The sequence below is a fragment of the Camponotus vicinus genome, unplaced genomic scaffold (genome assembly GCF_025532165.1).
Source record: "Camponotus vicinus isolate PSW18456_S1 unplaced genomic scaffold, iyCamVici1.0 SCAF_10, whole genome shotgun sequence".
Lineage (NCBI taxonomy): Eukaryota > Metazoa > Arthropoda > Insecta > Hymenoptera > Formicidae > Camponotus > Camponotus vicinus.
Window position 1 is genome coordinate 16,414,333 of NW_028141946.1, and position 18,422 is coordinate 16,432,754.

General features: G+C 28.1%; 2 protein-coding genes across 2 annotated transcripts in view; both read right to left on the minus strand.

The window, feature by feature from the left end:
* Positions 1–18,422, minus strand: part of LOC145960340 (proto-oncogene tyrosine-protein kinase ROS-like) — a 39,819-nt gene that overhangs the window by 10,899 nt on the left and 10,498 nt on the right. The window lies entirely within an intron of this gene.
* On the minus strand, positions 2,359–14,065 carry LOC145960339 (proto-oncogene tyrosine-protein kinase ROS-like). Its single transcript, XM_083079714.1, has 11 exons — positions 13,911–14,065; positions 13,199–13,420; positions 12,266–12,407; positions 11,612–11,705; positions 11,149–11,472; positions 10,662–10,961; positions 6,704–8,139; positions 5,395–5,484; positions 4,156–4,370; positions 3,389–3,886; positions 2,359–3,157 (listed from the first exon to the last, which is right to left on the minus strand). The coding sequence occupies exons 2-11, from the start codon at positions 13,346–13,348 to the stop codon at positions 2,795–2,797; spliced, it is 3,612 nt and encodes a 1,203-aa protein (XP_082935840.1). The 5' UTR covers positions 13,349–13,420; positions 13,911–14,065; the 3' UTR covers positions 2,359–2,794.

An 18,422-nucleotide genomic window follows, 5' to 3' on the forward strand; every position in this document is an offset into this window, starting at 1 on the left:
GAAAGGACGGCGATAAATGGATTTGGACTGAACGTCAACATAATGGCTTGTAAGTAAATCATTATATATTTGTACACGGTAAAAAACATTTTGTATTTCTGTAGATTTTTCTTGTGTAGAAATTTTTGTGTTAAACTTTTAACATACTCTTATGTTAATGTAACATATTGTCGTTGTGTTATTTTGACTTTTCTGCATTGAGTTAATATTTACCGTTTCTAAGAGTTAAAACAACACAATAACGTTCAAATGTTTCATTTTTGTGTTAATTTTTTACATATTACTTGTGTTATTTATTTACATATTTGCCTTCTGTTAAATTAACATTAAAATTAGAGTGAATAAATTGGGACATGTGAAATATGTTAAATTTAACACAAAATGTTTTACTGTATAAAAAAATACTAAGAAACTCATCTTTCTAATTTTTCTAAATTTTAGAGGAAATCAATGCAGAAATGGGCGCGCTCGCTCTCCAAGAGCCAAATATGCAGCAGCTGATGCAACAATTGTTGCATCAACAACAATCCTTCTTCCTTTTTTCCTCCTATATAAAATTTAATACAATGCAATGTGATATAATAGGGCTCCAGGCGAAGGTCCACATAAAAAACCTAACGCGCCATTGGTGATACCTCATGGGTGGTGTGGAAAATCGGCACTCATTATTTTTCTTAATTTCATATTTTAAATATATAAAAAAATTAATTATATTTAATATATTACAAAACGTGTGTGTATGTGTGTGTGTGTATATGTATATATGTAATATATATATTATAAATATATTATACGTTTATGTATGTACATATTTATATATATTTGTAACAAAAATATAAAACATAAAGAAAAGCTGTGAGAGAGAAACATATTGAGATATCAAAGAGCGAGCAGCGTCTCGCGTCGCGCGTCGCCCGTCGCCCGTCGCTTTCGTTGCCTGCTTGGTAAGAAGGAGACAGAAAACTGTATTCTGTCCTCTTCTTCTATTCAAAGCTCGCCGAAACGCCGAGCTCACACGTACGCTTACGCTCACATCTCCGTTACCCTCTCCACTACGCGTTGCATGTTGCTTGCGGAGACAATCTTGCATCCCTGATCCGGACTCTGGCCATGACGTTTTAGCTGCATTCCGTTGTAATTTATTTTTCTGTACGGAAATACTGGGTGTTATTCCAAAAAGAATTAAAATCTTTAAAGTTGTTTGACAAAAAGGTTATATATGTATAAAACAAAAACAGTTCTATAAATAAAAATAATTATATGTATATATAATCGTTAAATTTGAATTTTATTAATCTTTTTATGTTAATTTATTTTTGAGTATATTCTCTTTATCCTAGGGGCACGTTTACTATATAAAAAGATATTCTGATTATAAGAAAAGTAAGAATGGATTTTAGAAAAGTGGTTTATACGTTTTCTGTACATTCACATAATGCAGTTTGAATCAAGCGATACGTAACGCCGTACCGTTTTTGCACTAGTATAAATAAGTACAAATTTACAGTAGCGCATACACAACTAAAATAAATCATATAATTAATTGTACGAGCAATTATTATCATTATTTGCATTGAATAACCTTATAATATAATAACTTATATAATATAACTTTAGTTAATATTTTAGTTAATATTAACTTAGTATAATATACTTAATATATATAATATAATATAATATAAAAATTTATAATATTAATTACTTTATTATTTTAATTCTACTATTGTAATTTTATATACGACAGTCTTTATTATGCACCAGTGTGCATTAGTGCATTCAATCAAATTCCATCTTTCTCCCGCTATAAATCAATTACTTTATTTCCAAGAAATGTGATAAACACTTTATTTACGTGAAATATAATTGAAAATAATTCTGTGATGCTTCGTTCTCCTTTTGTGACTTATTTAGTCCATTCATATATTAAATGATATACATTGTTATTTTCAAAATTTTTATACTATTAAAGAGACATTCTGTATAAGAACATTTTTAATAATTTAAACATTAATATAACGGTCTCTTTTTAAATTTGTGCATAATAATAGATGTATTTTCAAACATTTTATAAATTTATTTCATTAACAAAGATATACATATATATGTGCAAGAATTTTTTCGAAATGATAGACCATACTTGTGTGTAAATATTATACATTATTAGCTTTATTAGATAGTTAGTGGAGATAGAACAACAAATGTAGTTCATTTTTATAACTGCATACTTTTGTAATCATCAATATAATTTGAATATATAGTACGTCACTAAATATAAAGATAAAATATATGTATATACTTATCTCGAATGATGTAAAAAATTCATACATGATAACTGTCATAAATTCAAAAATAATTATGTTATTATATTTATATAATCACAACTAATTATACAGGATATTATTCGCGTTTCCTCTTTCACTCATAAATTTTACAATCAGTTTGTAATTATCGGTCATATATAATGTCAAAAATTAATTATATTTCCATGTTGAAAAAAATATTGTTTATACATATATATATAATCGCAATCATTAGGTTTCGCTTCGATTACTCAAGAACACAAATTAGATATATCATTATATTACGTAGTTGTACAAACATGAAAACGGATGTGATATTATTTAATAACCAAAATTTTATGGTAGGTAGGATTAAAAAATTTCTTTTATCTTTATTGATAAATCTAATATTAAGATTAAACCTGAAAATAACAGAAACAATTCAGAAATATTCTAGAAATATTTTTCCTACAGTAAGATTTATTGGATCATTTGGAAAATAAACATTAATTTAATTATAATATCGACTCAATAATATCGACTGGACTCAGTAAGGCATCTTCTATGTTCTTTCTTAATGCTATAATATTTTTCAGACAAGATTCGAAATTCGGTCTAGCATCCGCTGTACTCCAGCAACGTAGCATCGACTGGTACAATGCTGACGGACAGTTAAGAGGCTTCGGCAACCTGCCTCCAGCACGTACTACATAATTTATCACTTCTTCATTGGTCTTGGCAACATAAGGTTTCTCACCCAACGATGTAATTTCCCACATTAATACCCCAAATGACCAAACATCGCTTTGAGAAGTAAATATTTTGATCATGAAAGATTCGGGTGCCATCCAGCGAATAGGAAGGAAATGTTCTTCTTCCTAAAACATGATTTTAACAAAAATTTAATTTTCTGGTTCAAGTTGTTCATTTTTAGAATATGTGCAAAATGAAGAACGTTCATTTATCTCTTGCTATATATAAATAAAAACTATTTATATCCTATATTACTTTAAGAAACAATGCACGATACCATTATGATAAAAAAATGAAAAGTATTTTCACAAGAATTCATTTTTTAATTATTAATTTTTTTAAATAATTGTATTTACCGTGCGATAATAATCTTTATTGTAGATATCTCTAGCCAGTCCAAAATCTCCAATTTTGATGACACGATTCTCGCGATTTTTCGAAGACACTAAACAATTGCGACATGCTAGATCTCTATGTACGAAACGCAACTTTTCCAAGTAGCAACAACCTTGCGCAACATCTTCGCACATGGCGAACAAATCTTGCAAACGCAGAGCGTGCGAATCTGACGCTTGCAAATTTCGACAATCTCTCAAATATTTTAACAGATCACCAGTTTCCATTAATTCCAACACTAGAAACGGAGAAATCCCATCTAAACAAATGCCCAACAATCTTAATATATGTTCGTGTCGAAAATGATTCATAAGCTCGGCTTCCTTTAACAATTTCTTCTCGGCTTTTTTTAACAATTTCTTTTTCTCATGGGAATAAGCATCTTTTCGAAGTGTCTTTATTGCAACGGATGTCTCTGTGCCCGATCTTTCTAAGTTCTTCACCTTTCCTTGAAACACCTGCGAAATATTTCACACAAATTTACATGCGTTCTTCATTAGAAAATGTATAGTGTATAATGACAAGTAATATTATATTTTACTTTATATTAAATAATTCAACGAAAAATATATAATAAAGTGCATGTTTGTTGTCTCATCTAAATTTTATATTACTTATAAATCTATTATAAAAATTTATGTAATTTATATCTTTATTAGAAAATACATATCTGTTTTGTTGATCCAGAAATTAATTTGAAACATTGCTTAAAAAAATTAATTTTTACCATTGCGAATGCGCCGCTACCGATAGGTTTTCCAAACGTAATTTGTTTACGTGCGATTTTAGTTATCGTACATTCCGGATTATAATGTAACGTAGGACTGTAAATCTTATTGAAATGAGTATTTCGGCGAGGTACTTCATGTAGACTCTCCATTTCTATATCGGTCATTGTTGAACGCAAAAATTGTTTATTATTACTTCTGCGTTGACGATACACTGTTATAAAATTTCGACTTAATTATGTAATAATATGTAATAATATGTATTATAAAATTTTTCGTTTTTTAGTAAATTTATTCGTTTACTTTTATATAAGTAAATTACTATTTTTAGTAAATCTCTAGGTATTATAATATATCAGATATACATGTATGTATAAATTTTATATATATATATATATATATATATATATATATATATATATATATATATATACAGGGTGTTCCATTTTAACATTCACACTCGAATATCTCGAAACCATGGCGGTTTTGGTGAAAATATTTTAAACAAAAGTTGTATGGTTTTAAGGGGGCCATAAGATGGTGTCATTGGTTTTACCTTGGAAAGTCGTTTGAAGGTCACGTGGAGGTCATCTTCAATTTTTTAAATGGAACCCTATTTTTTATTACATATTCTTGCAGCTCATCTTAAGAGCTTTCCAAAACACTATAATTAAGTTAGTTTTCATTAAGTAGTTTCCGAGTTATGAGGCTTGAAATCATTTCTTAATTTTACATAAATCATAAAATATCTAGTAAAATATTCATTTTTCGACTATCTTACCTTAATACTTTTATATACAAAATAATGAAAAGAATCAATTGATGTAAAGAAAAAATATGTAATTTGCAATTCCATATTTTTTCTTAAAAACAACTGTATGTACTCAAATGAAGGAATACTTTATTATAGTGTTTTGGAAACCTCTCGAGATATGCTACAAGAATAAGTAATAAAAAATAGGGGGTCCATTTAAAAAATTGAAGGTGACCTTTACGTGACCTTCAAACAACTTTCCAAGGTAAAACCAATGACACCATCTTATGGCACCCTTAAAACCATACAACTTTTGTTTAAAACATTTTCACCGAAACCGCCATGGTTTCGAGATATTCGAGTGTGAAAATAGGACACCCTGTGTGTGTGTGTGTGTGTGTGTGTGTGTGTGTGTGTGTGTGCGTGTGTGTGTATGTGTGTGTGTAAATGTCTACAATTCAAGCCGATACGTAAATATACTTACAGCAATAAAGGCAGACGCAGATTATAGTAATTATAACGATAAAACTTAACATCAATGTAGCTAATATTCCGGGACTGTTCGAAGTATCATCTATATTACATAAAAATATAATTTTAATATCTTCGTGTGTGTGTGTTTTTAAAAATTTATTTCTACTTATAACTTTATTATAAATATTTAATTTTTTAAATTTTAGGTCTATTCATATTTAAAAATATCATCACATAATATTATAATATCTCATGCAGAGTATAGAATGTTACAACTACTTTGCAACAATATTGCAATATTACAAATTGCAATGCAACATTACGCAAACATTGTAGAAATATAAATTAACAAAGTATGAATTGGATATTAGCAATTTAATATTGATATTTTGAAAACATTGGAAAACTATAACACTCTTTAATTTATCTATAAAAATAATGTAATCACATATATTTTTATATTTATATATATGCGATGAATTTTACTTTTTCGCAGAAGTCAAACGAATTAATGACAGAAATAATATCAGTCGAGTAAATGTAATATTAAGCTAAAGATAAGCATTGCTATTCTTTTATTAAAATATACATAACATTTTATATCAATGTTAAAATATATTTTATGATATATTTTCACTATGTACGAATACGATATATTTGTATTATATTAAAAATGGATACTTTTATATCTATCATTTTATTTTTCAATGCATTTTTATGTTTTCTGATCCAAATATATATGTGATTGTAACAAATTTTTAAAATTTTTAAATAAAAGTATAATTAGAAATAAATGTATAATTAATTTTAATTAATGTTTGTATTTGTACGTCATTATATGAATATATACGACATTTCCAATAAAAAAAGTGATTCGTATAAGAGTTTAAAGTAACTTTGTATCCAAAATATAATATTTTATGTTATATAATTATGTTTAAATATACAATAATTTTGCAATATATTATCATAGATATAAAGTCATTGCAAGCTTCTATTTATATCAAGTTTCTATTTAGATCAAGCTTTTTAATTTAATTATAAAGTTTCCAAGATATTCATCTATCAAAAACAAAAATATTTTATACGTAATATTATTAGATGGTTGCAATAACATCACATGCTTTCAAATATATTACACTACAATGTAACTACAATATTTCATTGCAAAAAGCGGATATCTTAACTTCATTTCAATCTTATAACGATGACTCAGCAGAGTTTCGCAATCGATTTGCAATATTGCAATGTTTCAATTAAATTATTCTTCAATATGTCTGCAACCTTATTGTGCCGTATGGGTATCTTCATTTGCTTACCAAGTGTTAAAAAAATAAATCTTTTATCATCTGGCCATATAAAAATTTCCTCATATTCGAGGTATTTCAATATTAAGCGAAACTGGTATGAAGTTCCCGGCTGTAAATTTTTGATATAGTACATTACTTCCTTGTTATAATTCATTTTGTAATAATTCATTTTAATATAATCCGTTGTTTGCCACTTTTCTGTCGCAACATCTTTATACTCTAATGCAGAAGAAACCGTTGAATTGATATTTGAGATCCATGAAATATTCATGCTATTTATGTTGACGTCGTTCAAAGTAATATTTTTTGGTTCTGAATATATGTTAACGATCTTGCTTAAACTCTCGTTGTAGAAATTGCTGAAATTAATTGGATACACACGCACGTGTATCAAATAATCTTGTACTGGTAGCGACAAGTTAATCTTTGTAAAAAATCTGCCGTCTGCCACACGTTTCGGCACATTGATAAATTGTTTGCTCGGTTGTTGCGTGCCGTTCACTAACTTCCAATGCACTTCGTAGGTCACGGCCACGCAGTTCACTTTCTCGGGTGGCATCCAATATACTATTGCTATAGTAGGCGTCAAAGCTAGAACACTTATGTTTTCTGGTGCATTAAGCTTGCGCGAATTAGTTTTTATTGGTTTCACATTCGAATCGAATGGATTTAATGATGATTGCTCAAAGTAAGAATTGCTTAAAGTAAACTTTAACTTGTACTCTGTAAATGGTGTTACGTTCTGAATCTCGTAATATCGCTCGGCCGTCAGCACATTGAATTTCTCAGACTTGTAGAGATTGTTGTCTAAACAGCTTACGGAGATATTATATATAGTAGTTGGTAAATTATATTTCTTGCATCCACTCTTTACAACCGGCTTCGGAAGATTTACAATAATGCTGTTTGCCGTTGCAGTCACATTCTCAAAATTATAAACTTTTTCGTCAGGTGTGAGACATCCCATTGGATATGGTTGTAAATATTTATCAAAAACGTAAATTCTATTTAAAGAATGTTCATGTAAGCTTATTATTATCTTTTCAACATATTTGACTGCATTTACGCTCCTGAGACTTGCGTATTTCTTTTTCAAAACGTAGAGAAAATATTGAGACGATTCAATTGCTAAAATGTAAATGTTTGTTTTGTCAATCGTCATAAATTTGAAATTGATGTTATCACCTACGTTTTCCTTGTGTAAAATCATATTGCACATAGAAATGTTAATGTCTGTTACAGTTATGTAATTCTCACTTAACCAGTAAATTAACGGCTCCTCATTAGTCATGTTATCAATTATCATATCACGAAAAAAATCTATATAATGAAATAGGCAAAAGGATGCATTTATCTGAACAATTTGTTTGTTTTCTCCATCAAGATGATATTTCATCATATCATATTTTCGATTCTTCCGATTGTATGATATGCGATATAAAATTCTAAAAAATATATAATTATTTTACTCATTATAGAACATTATTTTAATAAAAACAGAAACTTATATGTAGTAAAAATTCGAAATTCTTATAATTATATAATAACATATTATTTTTTTTTACTTATGATCTTAATTATAAAACCACGTAAAATTATAGGGTAATTGTGCATAAAAGGGGCCTTCTCTCCGATTTGCTTTATTTTTAAATATGTTATAGAGGAGATCCTCCCGAGTAATTTCGTATATACATATATATATATATATATATATATATATATATATATATACAGGGTGTTTCATTTTCATCGCCCCAGGCAAATATCTCGAAAAATATGGAAATTATGAAAAAATGTTTCGAACGAAAGTTGTATGATTTCGAGGGGGCCATAAGATAGTAACATTGGTTTGACCTTGAACAGTCATTTGAAGGTCACATAAAGGTCACCTTAAATTTCTTAAATGGAACCTACTATTTGCCATTGCATTCCATTCTTGTAGCTTATTTCAAGAGCTTTCCAAAACACTGTAATGAAATATTTTTTATTAAGTACTTTTTGAGTTATGAGGCTTGAAATAATTTCTTAATTTTACATAAACCGTAAAATATCTTGTAAAATATTCATTTTTCGATTATCTTACCTTAATACTTTTATTTACAAAATAATGAGAGGAATCAATTCGTGTAAAGAAAACACATAGTTGTTTTTAAGAAAAAATATGGAATTGTTAATTGCAAATTACATATTTCTTCTGCAAAACAACTATGTGTTTTCTTTACACCAATTGATTCCGCTCATTATTTTGACCTTTATGTGACCTTCAAATGACTGTTCAAGGTCAAACCAATGTTACTATCTTATGGCCCCCTCGAAACCATACAACTTTTGTCCGAAACATTTTTTCATTATTTCCATATTTTTCGAGATATTTGCCTGGGGCGATTAAAATGAAACACCCTGTATATAAGGGTCGGCCTCGAATAGTTTTGGAGATATAGGCTGAAAAAGAATAAAAATAATAAATACAAAAATTCGCGTGGAAAGTCGCAAACGTAGATATTATAATTTTACCATGTCATATATGTTTAAGGAAATATATTTAATAGAATATATGTATTTGTAAACTTTGCTTTTTCTTGCAAAGTACATGCGGGGACATCGCATGTTCCGCCCCCTCTACGGGGGGGGGCTTCACTTTCGGAAGATATAACCTAACCAAACCTGTGTCTAAAGTGTAGTAAATACCTTGATATATGACATTTCGCTTTACATGGTTCATATGGTTTATATAAGTTTGTAACTTTCTGCGAAGCCAGATATATTCCACACTTCAGACACGGGTTGGGTTAGGTCATATCTTCTAAAAGTGGAGCCCTCCCGTAGAGGGGGACGGAACATGCGGTGTCCCCGCATGTACTCTGCAAGACAAAGCAAAGTTTATAAATACATATATTCTATTAAAATTATTTTTGTATTTATTATTTTTATCCTTCTTCAGCCTATATCTCCAAAACTATTTGAGTCCGACCCTTATATATACAGGGTGAGCCATTTTAATTAACGCACGCAATTATTTCGGAAACAAAGCATTTTAGAGAAAAATGTTTCAGACAAAAGTTTTATGGTTTCGAGGGGGCCATAAGATGGTATCATTGGTTTGACCTTGAAGAGTTATTTGAAGGTCACATGAAGGTCACCTTCAATTTCTTAAATGGAACCTACTATTTGTCATTGCATATTCTTGTAGCTTATCTCGAGAGCTTTCCAAAACACTATAATTAAGTACCTTTTCGTTAAGTACTTTTTGAGTTATGAGGCTTGAAATAATTTCTTAATTTTACATAAACCGTAAAATATCTTGTAAAATATTCATTTTTCGATTATCTTACCTTAATACTTTTACGTACAAAATAATGAGAGGAATCAATTGGTGTAAAGAAAACACATAGTTGTTTTTAAGAAAAAATATGGAATTGTTAATTGCAAATTACATATTTTTTCTTCAAAACAACTATGTGTTTTCTTTAGACCAATTGATTCCTCTCATTATTTTGTACGTAAAAGTATTAAGGTAAGATAATCGAAAAATGAATATTTTACAAGATATTTTACGGTTTATGTAAAATTAAGAAATTATTTCAAGCCTCATAACTCAAAAAGTACTTAACGAAAAGATATTTAATTATAGTGTTTTGGAAAGCTCTCGAGATAAGCTACAAGAGTGTGCAAAAATATATAGGGTGTTCCATTTAAAAAAATTGAAGTGACCTTCACGTGACCTTCAAATGACTCTTCAGTGTCAAACCAATGATACCATTTTATGGCCCCCCCGAAACCATAAAACTTTTGTCTGAAACATTTTTCTCTAAAATGCTTTGTTTCCGAAATAATTGCGTGCGTTAATTAAAATGGCTCACCCTGTATACGAAATTACTCGGGAGACCTCCTCTATAACATATTTAAAAATAAAGCAAATCGGAGAGGAAGCCCCTTTTATGCACAATTATCACGGTAGTAAACGTACCCCATAAACGGTGACACATTTAAATAGCCATTATCAATTTCTGATTCCAAAATCTTATCAAATTTAATTATGCCATTTTCCCACATTGTTAAGTCAAACTTTACAATATAAGAGTTGTTTAAGTCTCGATAGGTTATATATAGATTTCTTGCAACCCAGTCAAGGCAAAAATCATATAGATCATTTTCAAAGCTAGCTATTTTTGTGATTTTATTTTCATTAATCTTCAATGTCATTAGGTCTCTTCGGGTTATCCAATAAATTTTATGTTCTTGTATCGAATAAGCGACTCTTAATATACTGAAAAAAAGAGCCAACTACAATTATACAGTAAAAAAATTATAGTTGAGATTTCTATTTTTATAATTATTACTACTATAATGTTGATAATAATAAACTTGTGCATAATAATAATAACATTAACTTTATAATTAGTGTTAAAAATAATTTATGATAATTATAAATATTTTTTTATCAGTATACGTACTTTGACAAATTTTCGAAATTAGTAATGGTGTTTGAATCCAGATCCCATATTCTGATACTGTCATACAATGTCATTAATAATTTAGGTATTGGATTTTCATGTGTAGTCGACACATTGATTAAATCCGTGTAAGGACCAGCAACAATTTTAGTATGCGCACGTACTCGAAAATAATATATCGTGTTAGATGTTAGATTGTGCACCGTGTGCTCCAATTTTGTAGCTGTGATATTTTTATCGTCGCAGGTTTCTTTAAAGTCCTCGACGAAAGAACACTGCACTTGGTAACTTTGTATTTTATAGGAAAATTCAGGTTGGTTCCATCTGTAAAAAAATAAAATTTTAGTCTTCTTATATTTAATAAAATTATAACAGAATTAACATATTGATATATTTATGTTGTTGAATTTAAGAAAAAGAGAGAAAAATGAAGGAATACAAACTGAAAATTTAGATTCCTTACTTCAATGTCACAAAAATGTCGTTTATTTTTTCTGTGAATTGACTGTCGAATTGTACAAGTGCTCTGAGAGATGTTGGCTTGCTCAAATGGCTTTCTAGAGATTTTAAGATCGTACATATTAACACAATTATATATAAGATTAAGTGGATTATCTCAGTAAATTAGAAAGAACAGAATTTAATGTGAAAATAAAGGAAAGAGAAAAAATAAATGTAAACTACAAATTATGGAAATTAGCACTGTATTGATCTTTAAAAAAATAATATAAGAATTTTTTGCGTCATTTAAGATTTAGAAAAGTAATCGTTAATCCATGGCAAAAACGAATAAATAACTTTTAATAAAAGTACTTTTCGAAAAATTCCTACAGCTTAAGAAATCAGAAGTATAATATTTGCGACTGCTTTAAAACAAAGTAACAAAGTAACAAATTAATAAAATTGACTTTACCTTAAATCATGACAATTTTTATGTACAATGTTATGTTTATATTATGCTTTTTTATTTCTTTTTTGGACAAAATAGAATTTATATTTTTTTCACTACTGGAAGATATTTTTAGATTTGATTTCCACTCTCTCTTGAATTTAAATTATATTTACACTTTTTCATAGATTTTGTTATTAATGTTTTATGCACTTTTTTCTAACTTACCGATAGATTCTGGGATGTTAGAAATATTTGCAAGTGTATCTTTATCGACTTCTCGCTCATTTCTCACAGTACTATCAGAATGACTCTGGTCAGATTTGGAATTTAGTATATGATGATCACTTTTCTCGGACATTGAAATATCCTTCATAAAGTGTAACATACGAAAAGAATTATAAAATGAATATCGTTGAAGCGATTGTTTCTGGTGCTCTTAATGATAAATTATAAAATTAAACGAAAAATTGCGTTTTTTGTTTGCTTAATAATACCGGTTTGATATATACTATTCCTAAATGATATATATTAAATGCGATGTAGTTTTGTTCATATTGTAAAATCTATTTTTATTTCCTTTTTTTGAGACATCTTATATATCAAACATAACTCATATCAAAAAGAAAATCAATCAATATAGGTTAACAAGAGTCAATGAGGATTCATAACAGCTTCATAAAGTGTAGCTCCTTGCAATTATTGAAACAATTTTGTCTAACGATTTGATTCTTTCTCATGATAGTTTAGTTAACTCTTCTCAATTTTACCGTAACTTAAATTTCTTTACAAAAATTTGCCGATATTACTAAAGTTTTATTAATGTTTGTACTGGAAAAACAAAAAGGTTAAAAATATTGTTTCTTTACAGTTATTAAATATTAGTCATAGAATTATGTAAATTCTTTTATTTATAACCTTGTCAAGTTTTTTCTCGAGTGTCGTTATATTTTTAACAATCAAATCCTGAAAATGATAATATAAACCGATAGTATAAACCGATAATGCCTCGATAAAAATATGTGCATATAATTAAACATACTGGCTATCTTGGACAGGAGTATAGATAAAATATATAATTTATTATCATTCATTTTTAGTCACACTACTAGCTGCAATAACATTCAATTGTTTCTTAATCATGCGAAAAATATCTCTTACCTGCGTGAATTTTAAATCCGGCCACATGGAAACTCTTTCTTCCTGGAGGATGTTTGAAGTGGTATAATCCTTCGACATGATAGTTGCCTTTGTCAGTACTAAACTACCTTTCAATAAAACACATAAAATTGTTCCAAACATAATTTGCATTTTTCGTAAACGTTTGCACTCAATCGGTTTCCGTTCAATCCTCAATTAATTGTTTTTCTCACTCTACTAATTCTGATGTGTTAATCGAATTGATATTAATTCACATATATACATATATTTTCGATAAATTTCTTAAAACTCAGTTTTAACGAACCGCAAGTTATTATCTTCTAATATTATGTTTTTAGATTTCTCTTTATGGTCACGATCAGTATATATCTTAAGATTAAATTAGGGAATTATTAGTAAATAAATAATTTCTATTTTTTTAAGAGAACAAATGACAATGCAAAATGATACATATTCATTTGATTGTATCGCGAACACAGGAATATAATTATTATCAGCTTTCCTTTTTTATTAATATTATAGTAGAAAAGCAGTCGATAAAAAGATAATAGCAATCAAATTACAAACGATCAAAAAAGTTATAAAATTATAGATCTTGTAACATTTTCATCCATATTCAAGCACACGCAGCGTTGAATCGAATTCACTTAAATATTTGCTATATCTATGGTTTGGTCTTATTAAAAATGTAGTTATGACAATTAGTTCGTACGATTGTGTTACTACGTGCTATGCTTTTTAAAATCCACTATTCATACACAATTACACGTTTCCTGTGATATTCATATAATGCAGTTTGAATCAAGCGACAAGTAACGCGATAGTGTCTTTTGGCTAGCGATCACAGTAGTAACTGACTTCGAATGATCAATCTGATCATGTGTGGCCTGACATCTTAGGGCCCTCACACACGAAATTGCTACATATGCATAACACAAGACCATATGAACCAATGAGTATCGAGTATTATGTTATGTAAGTCAATATGGCGACTTTCCAAAAAAGTGATCTATCTTCTTTTTTCCTAATCGACAAGCCATCAGGTGGCTTTATTTTAAACCTACGTGAATTAAATACTTATCTTAGCCCTCCGCATTTTAAATTGGAGGATTGGCGTACGGTTATTCGCCTTATGTTACCGGGATCTTAGATGGCCACTTTAGATCTGGAAGACGCCTATTTGCTGGTTCCCATAGAAGAGCAGCATAGAAAATATCTCCGTTTTCAATGGCGCAGTACAACCTATAAATACACCGCGTTACCTTTTGGTTTGTCGACAGCTTCATACATATATCTTTACTAAGATCATGCGTTCCGTCATCTCTTATCTTCGTCAAAGAGGCTTTTAATCAGTCATTCATTTGGATGATTTTCTTTTCCTCGGCTCATCCCCTGAGGAATGTCAAGCTAATGTGAATGCCTCCCTTAATCTACTTCTCTCCTTGGGCTTTAGGATAAATTATTCGAAATCTCATTTACAACCATAAAATATTTGCAAATATTTAGGTTTTGTTTTTGACTCTAACAAACAATCTATTTCAATTCCTCTTCATCGTCGGGAAAAATTGTTAAGTTTAATATCTGACTTTAATTACGTGAAAATAATTTTGTAATGCTCCGGTCTCCTTTTGTGATTTATTCAGTCCATTCATATATTAAACGATATACAACATTTTTATTTTCAAAAATATTTTTATATCATTAAAGAAACTTCTGCTAAGAATAATTAAGAATAATTCTGTTAAGAATAACTAAGAATAATTATACAAGTATTTATATAATGATCTCTTTTTAAATTCATACATAATAATAGACATATTTTCAAATATTTTATAAATTTATAAAAATTTATTCCCTCCACAGCAATGATATATGTATATACAAAGATTTATATGTACAATTTGAAATAGGAAAAAGCTTCAAAACATAATATAAAAAAAGCTTGAAAAGAAAATTACAATTATGTGTTAACATTTATGAATTTACAAAATAGTTAATATTACATTAAAAAGCGCAGATCTTATATAATATATAAAATACAAAAATACACATATTGAATATCTAATAAGTATCGTAAGAAAACAAACATTCAAGTATTAATACATGCATATCCATCTACAATTTTTTCTTCATTAACTAAATTATTTATATCAGTTAGATAATACATATAACAATAATATTTATTGGATTCAATATATCATCTCTTCTATGTCACTTCTTAGAACTATAATATTTTCGAGACAAAATTTGAAGTTCGATTTAATTCCCGCTGCATTGCAACAAGACAGCATTAATATCAAATGGACAGTTAACCTTTAATTACGCATTGTCAATAGATGACGAAACGTTTTATAACACATTGTTGTCATCAATAAATAACTTTAATATATGCTATGATAACCCAAGTAGTACACATTCGTTTTATATACGTTTCTTAAACGTATCCAATATTTTTTAACCGCAAAACATTAATGAGAAACGTTTCTATAAAAACGCTTTTAAAACTATAGTTAAGGAAACGTATTTTTCACGTTTCTATATACAAAATAAAAACTAATTTTTATTAATTTCAAACTATATATACATATATACATACATATATATATACATACATACATATAAATATATATATATATATATATATATATATATATATATATATATTTACAATATACAGGGTTTTCGAAAAGTCCGGAAACGGTTGAATATCTAAAAAATAAAGCATTTTAGAGAAAAATGTTTCAAATAAAAGTTGTTTGGTTTAAAGAGAGCTATAAAATGGTGGCAATGGTTTGACCTTGAATAGTCGCTGGAAGGTCACATGAAGATCACCTTGAATTTTTTAAATGGAACACCCTGTATATTTTTGCACATTCTTGTAGCTTATCTCGAGAGCTTTCCGAAAGATTCTTCTCACTTCTGATAAAGTATTTTTCATTAAGTACTTTTCGAGTTATGAGACTTGAAATAATTTCTTAATTTTACATAAACCATAAAATATCTAGTAAATATATCTAGTAAAATATTCATTTTTATGTATATATATCTAGTAAAATATTCATTTTTTTATTATCTTACCTTAATACTTTTGTGCACAGAACAATGTGAGGAATCAATTAGTGTAAATAAAAAACAGTTGTTTTTGAGAAAAAATATGTAATTGTTAATTGCAAATTACATATTTTTTTAGAAACTATTATGTGTTTTCTTTACACCAATTGATTCCTCACATTGTTCTGTGTATAAAAATATTAAGGTCAGATAATCGAAAAATGAATATTTTAGTAGATATTTTATGGTTTATGTAAAATTAAGAAATTATTTCAAGCCTCATAACTCGAAAAGTACTTAATGAAAAAATACTTAATTATAGTGTTTCGGAAAGCTCTCGAGATAACAACAAGAATGTGCAAAAATATACAGGGTGTTCCATTTAAAAAATTCAAGCTGACCTTCATGTGACCTTCCAGCGACTATTCAAGGTCAAACCGTTGCCACCATTTTAAAGCTCTCTTTAAATCAAACAACTTTTATTTGAAACATTTTTCTCTAAAATGCTTTATTTTTTAGATATTCGACCGTTTCCGAACTTTTCGAAAACCCTGTATAATTATTACGAAAACTATATTAATTTCTATTTACAAATATATGAATAAAATCACTAAGAATCAGTATTTCATTGATCTCTAGTAGAAACGCTTCTTTTTTATTACTTTATCTTATATCTCACTAATTATAGTCGGTGGAAGTAAAATTTCACTGTAAAATCAGTAATCGCTAGTTCGTCATTATATGTTAAAGATGTAAAATAAACTATCATCTATTTAACATTCTTGTTCTAATACGCATGTGAATATAAATAAAATTTTTAATTTTATACGAGGTAAATAAATTAATATTACTGATTAAAACAGTCAACATTATTAATTCTTCCAGTGAAATATTATTGATTAACAATGCTATAATAACTTATAACTGCTGTATCAGTGACTCTGTTTACTGTTTTCAGTGATAATATACTGATTCATTTTTAGAGAGAGTGTGTATGAATGCATTATTTTATTAATTCCATAAAAAAACAAAAGGCTTTCCATTACGTTAATTATTTGATTTTGTTATTCGATTCGTTTTACTACGCGTTTTCAGCCTCCGCCTCCGAGCGATAATAAAAAAATAAAATAAAATCATAAGAAAATTATTTAATGTGTGCTGCTAATGATTGAAACTCTTTGTAAAATGAAAGACTATTGTTCAGACTTTAGATTACTTTATATTTTTATGTAAATATCTTAATATTTTACAAAATGTTTCACAATGATATAATTATTTAGATACTTAATTATTGATTTTTGAACGTTTTGTATATTCTATTATAGTTTTCATACAGTCCGAGTTGCATTCTTTCATTTTATAAGTTTCAATCATTAACAGAATTTTAATTAGCATTATTAATTAATAGGAAAACTGTAATATAATAGATCTCGGTTTCGAAAATCGCGCAACGTTTCAAAAAGATGCATTAAAAAATGTAATGATACCTTCAACCTGTTTCTAACCGAGTGATCATTAAATCATGAAAAAATTAATTAATATTGTACAAAAACTGTAATAGAATATACAAAACGTTCGAAAATCAATAAACTATCTAAATAATTATGTATGCCTGTATACAGGGTGACCCATTTTAACTTAGGCAGCCAAATAACTCGAAAAATAAGCAAGATAGAGAAAAATGTTTTAGACAAAAGTTGTATGGTTTCGAGGGGGCCATAAGATGGTATCATTGGTTTGACCTTGAAGAGTCATTTGAAGGTCACGTGAAGGTCACTTCAATTTTTTTAAATGGAATACCCTATATATTTTTGTACATTCTTGTAGCTTATTTCGAGAGCTTTCCAAAACACTATAATTAAGTACCTTTCCGTTAAGTACTTTTTGAGTTATGATTGAAATAATTTCTTAATTTTACATAAACCGTAAAATATCTTGTAAAATATTCATTTTTCGATTATCTTACCTTAATACTTTTATGTACAAAATAATGAGAGGAATCAATTGGTGTAAAGAAAACACATAGTTGTTTTTAAGAAAAAATATGGAATTGTTAATTGCAAATTACATATTTTTTCTTCGAAACAACTATGTGTTTTCTTTACACCAATTGATTCCTCTCATTATTTTGTACATAAAACTATTAAGGTAAGGTAATCGAAAAATGAATATT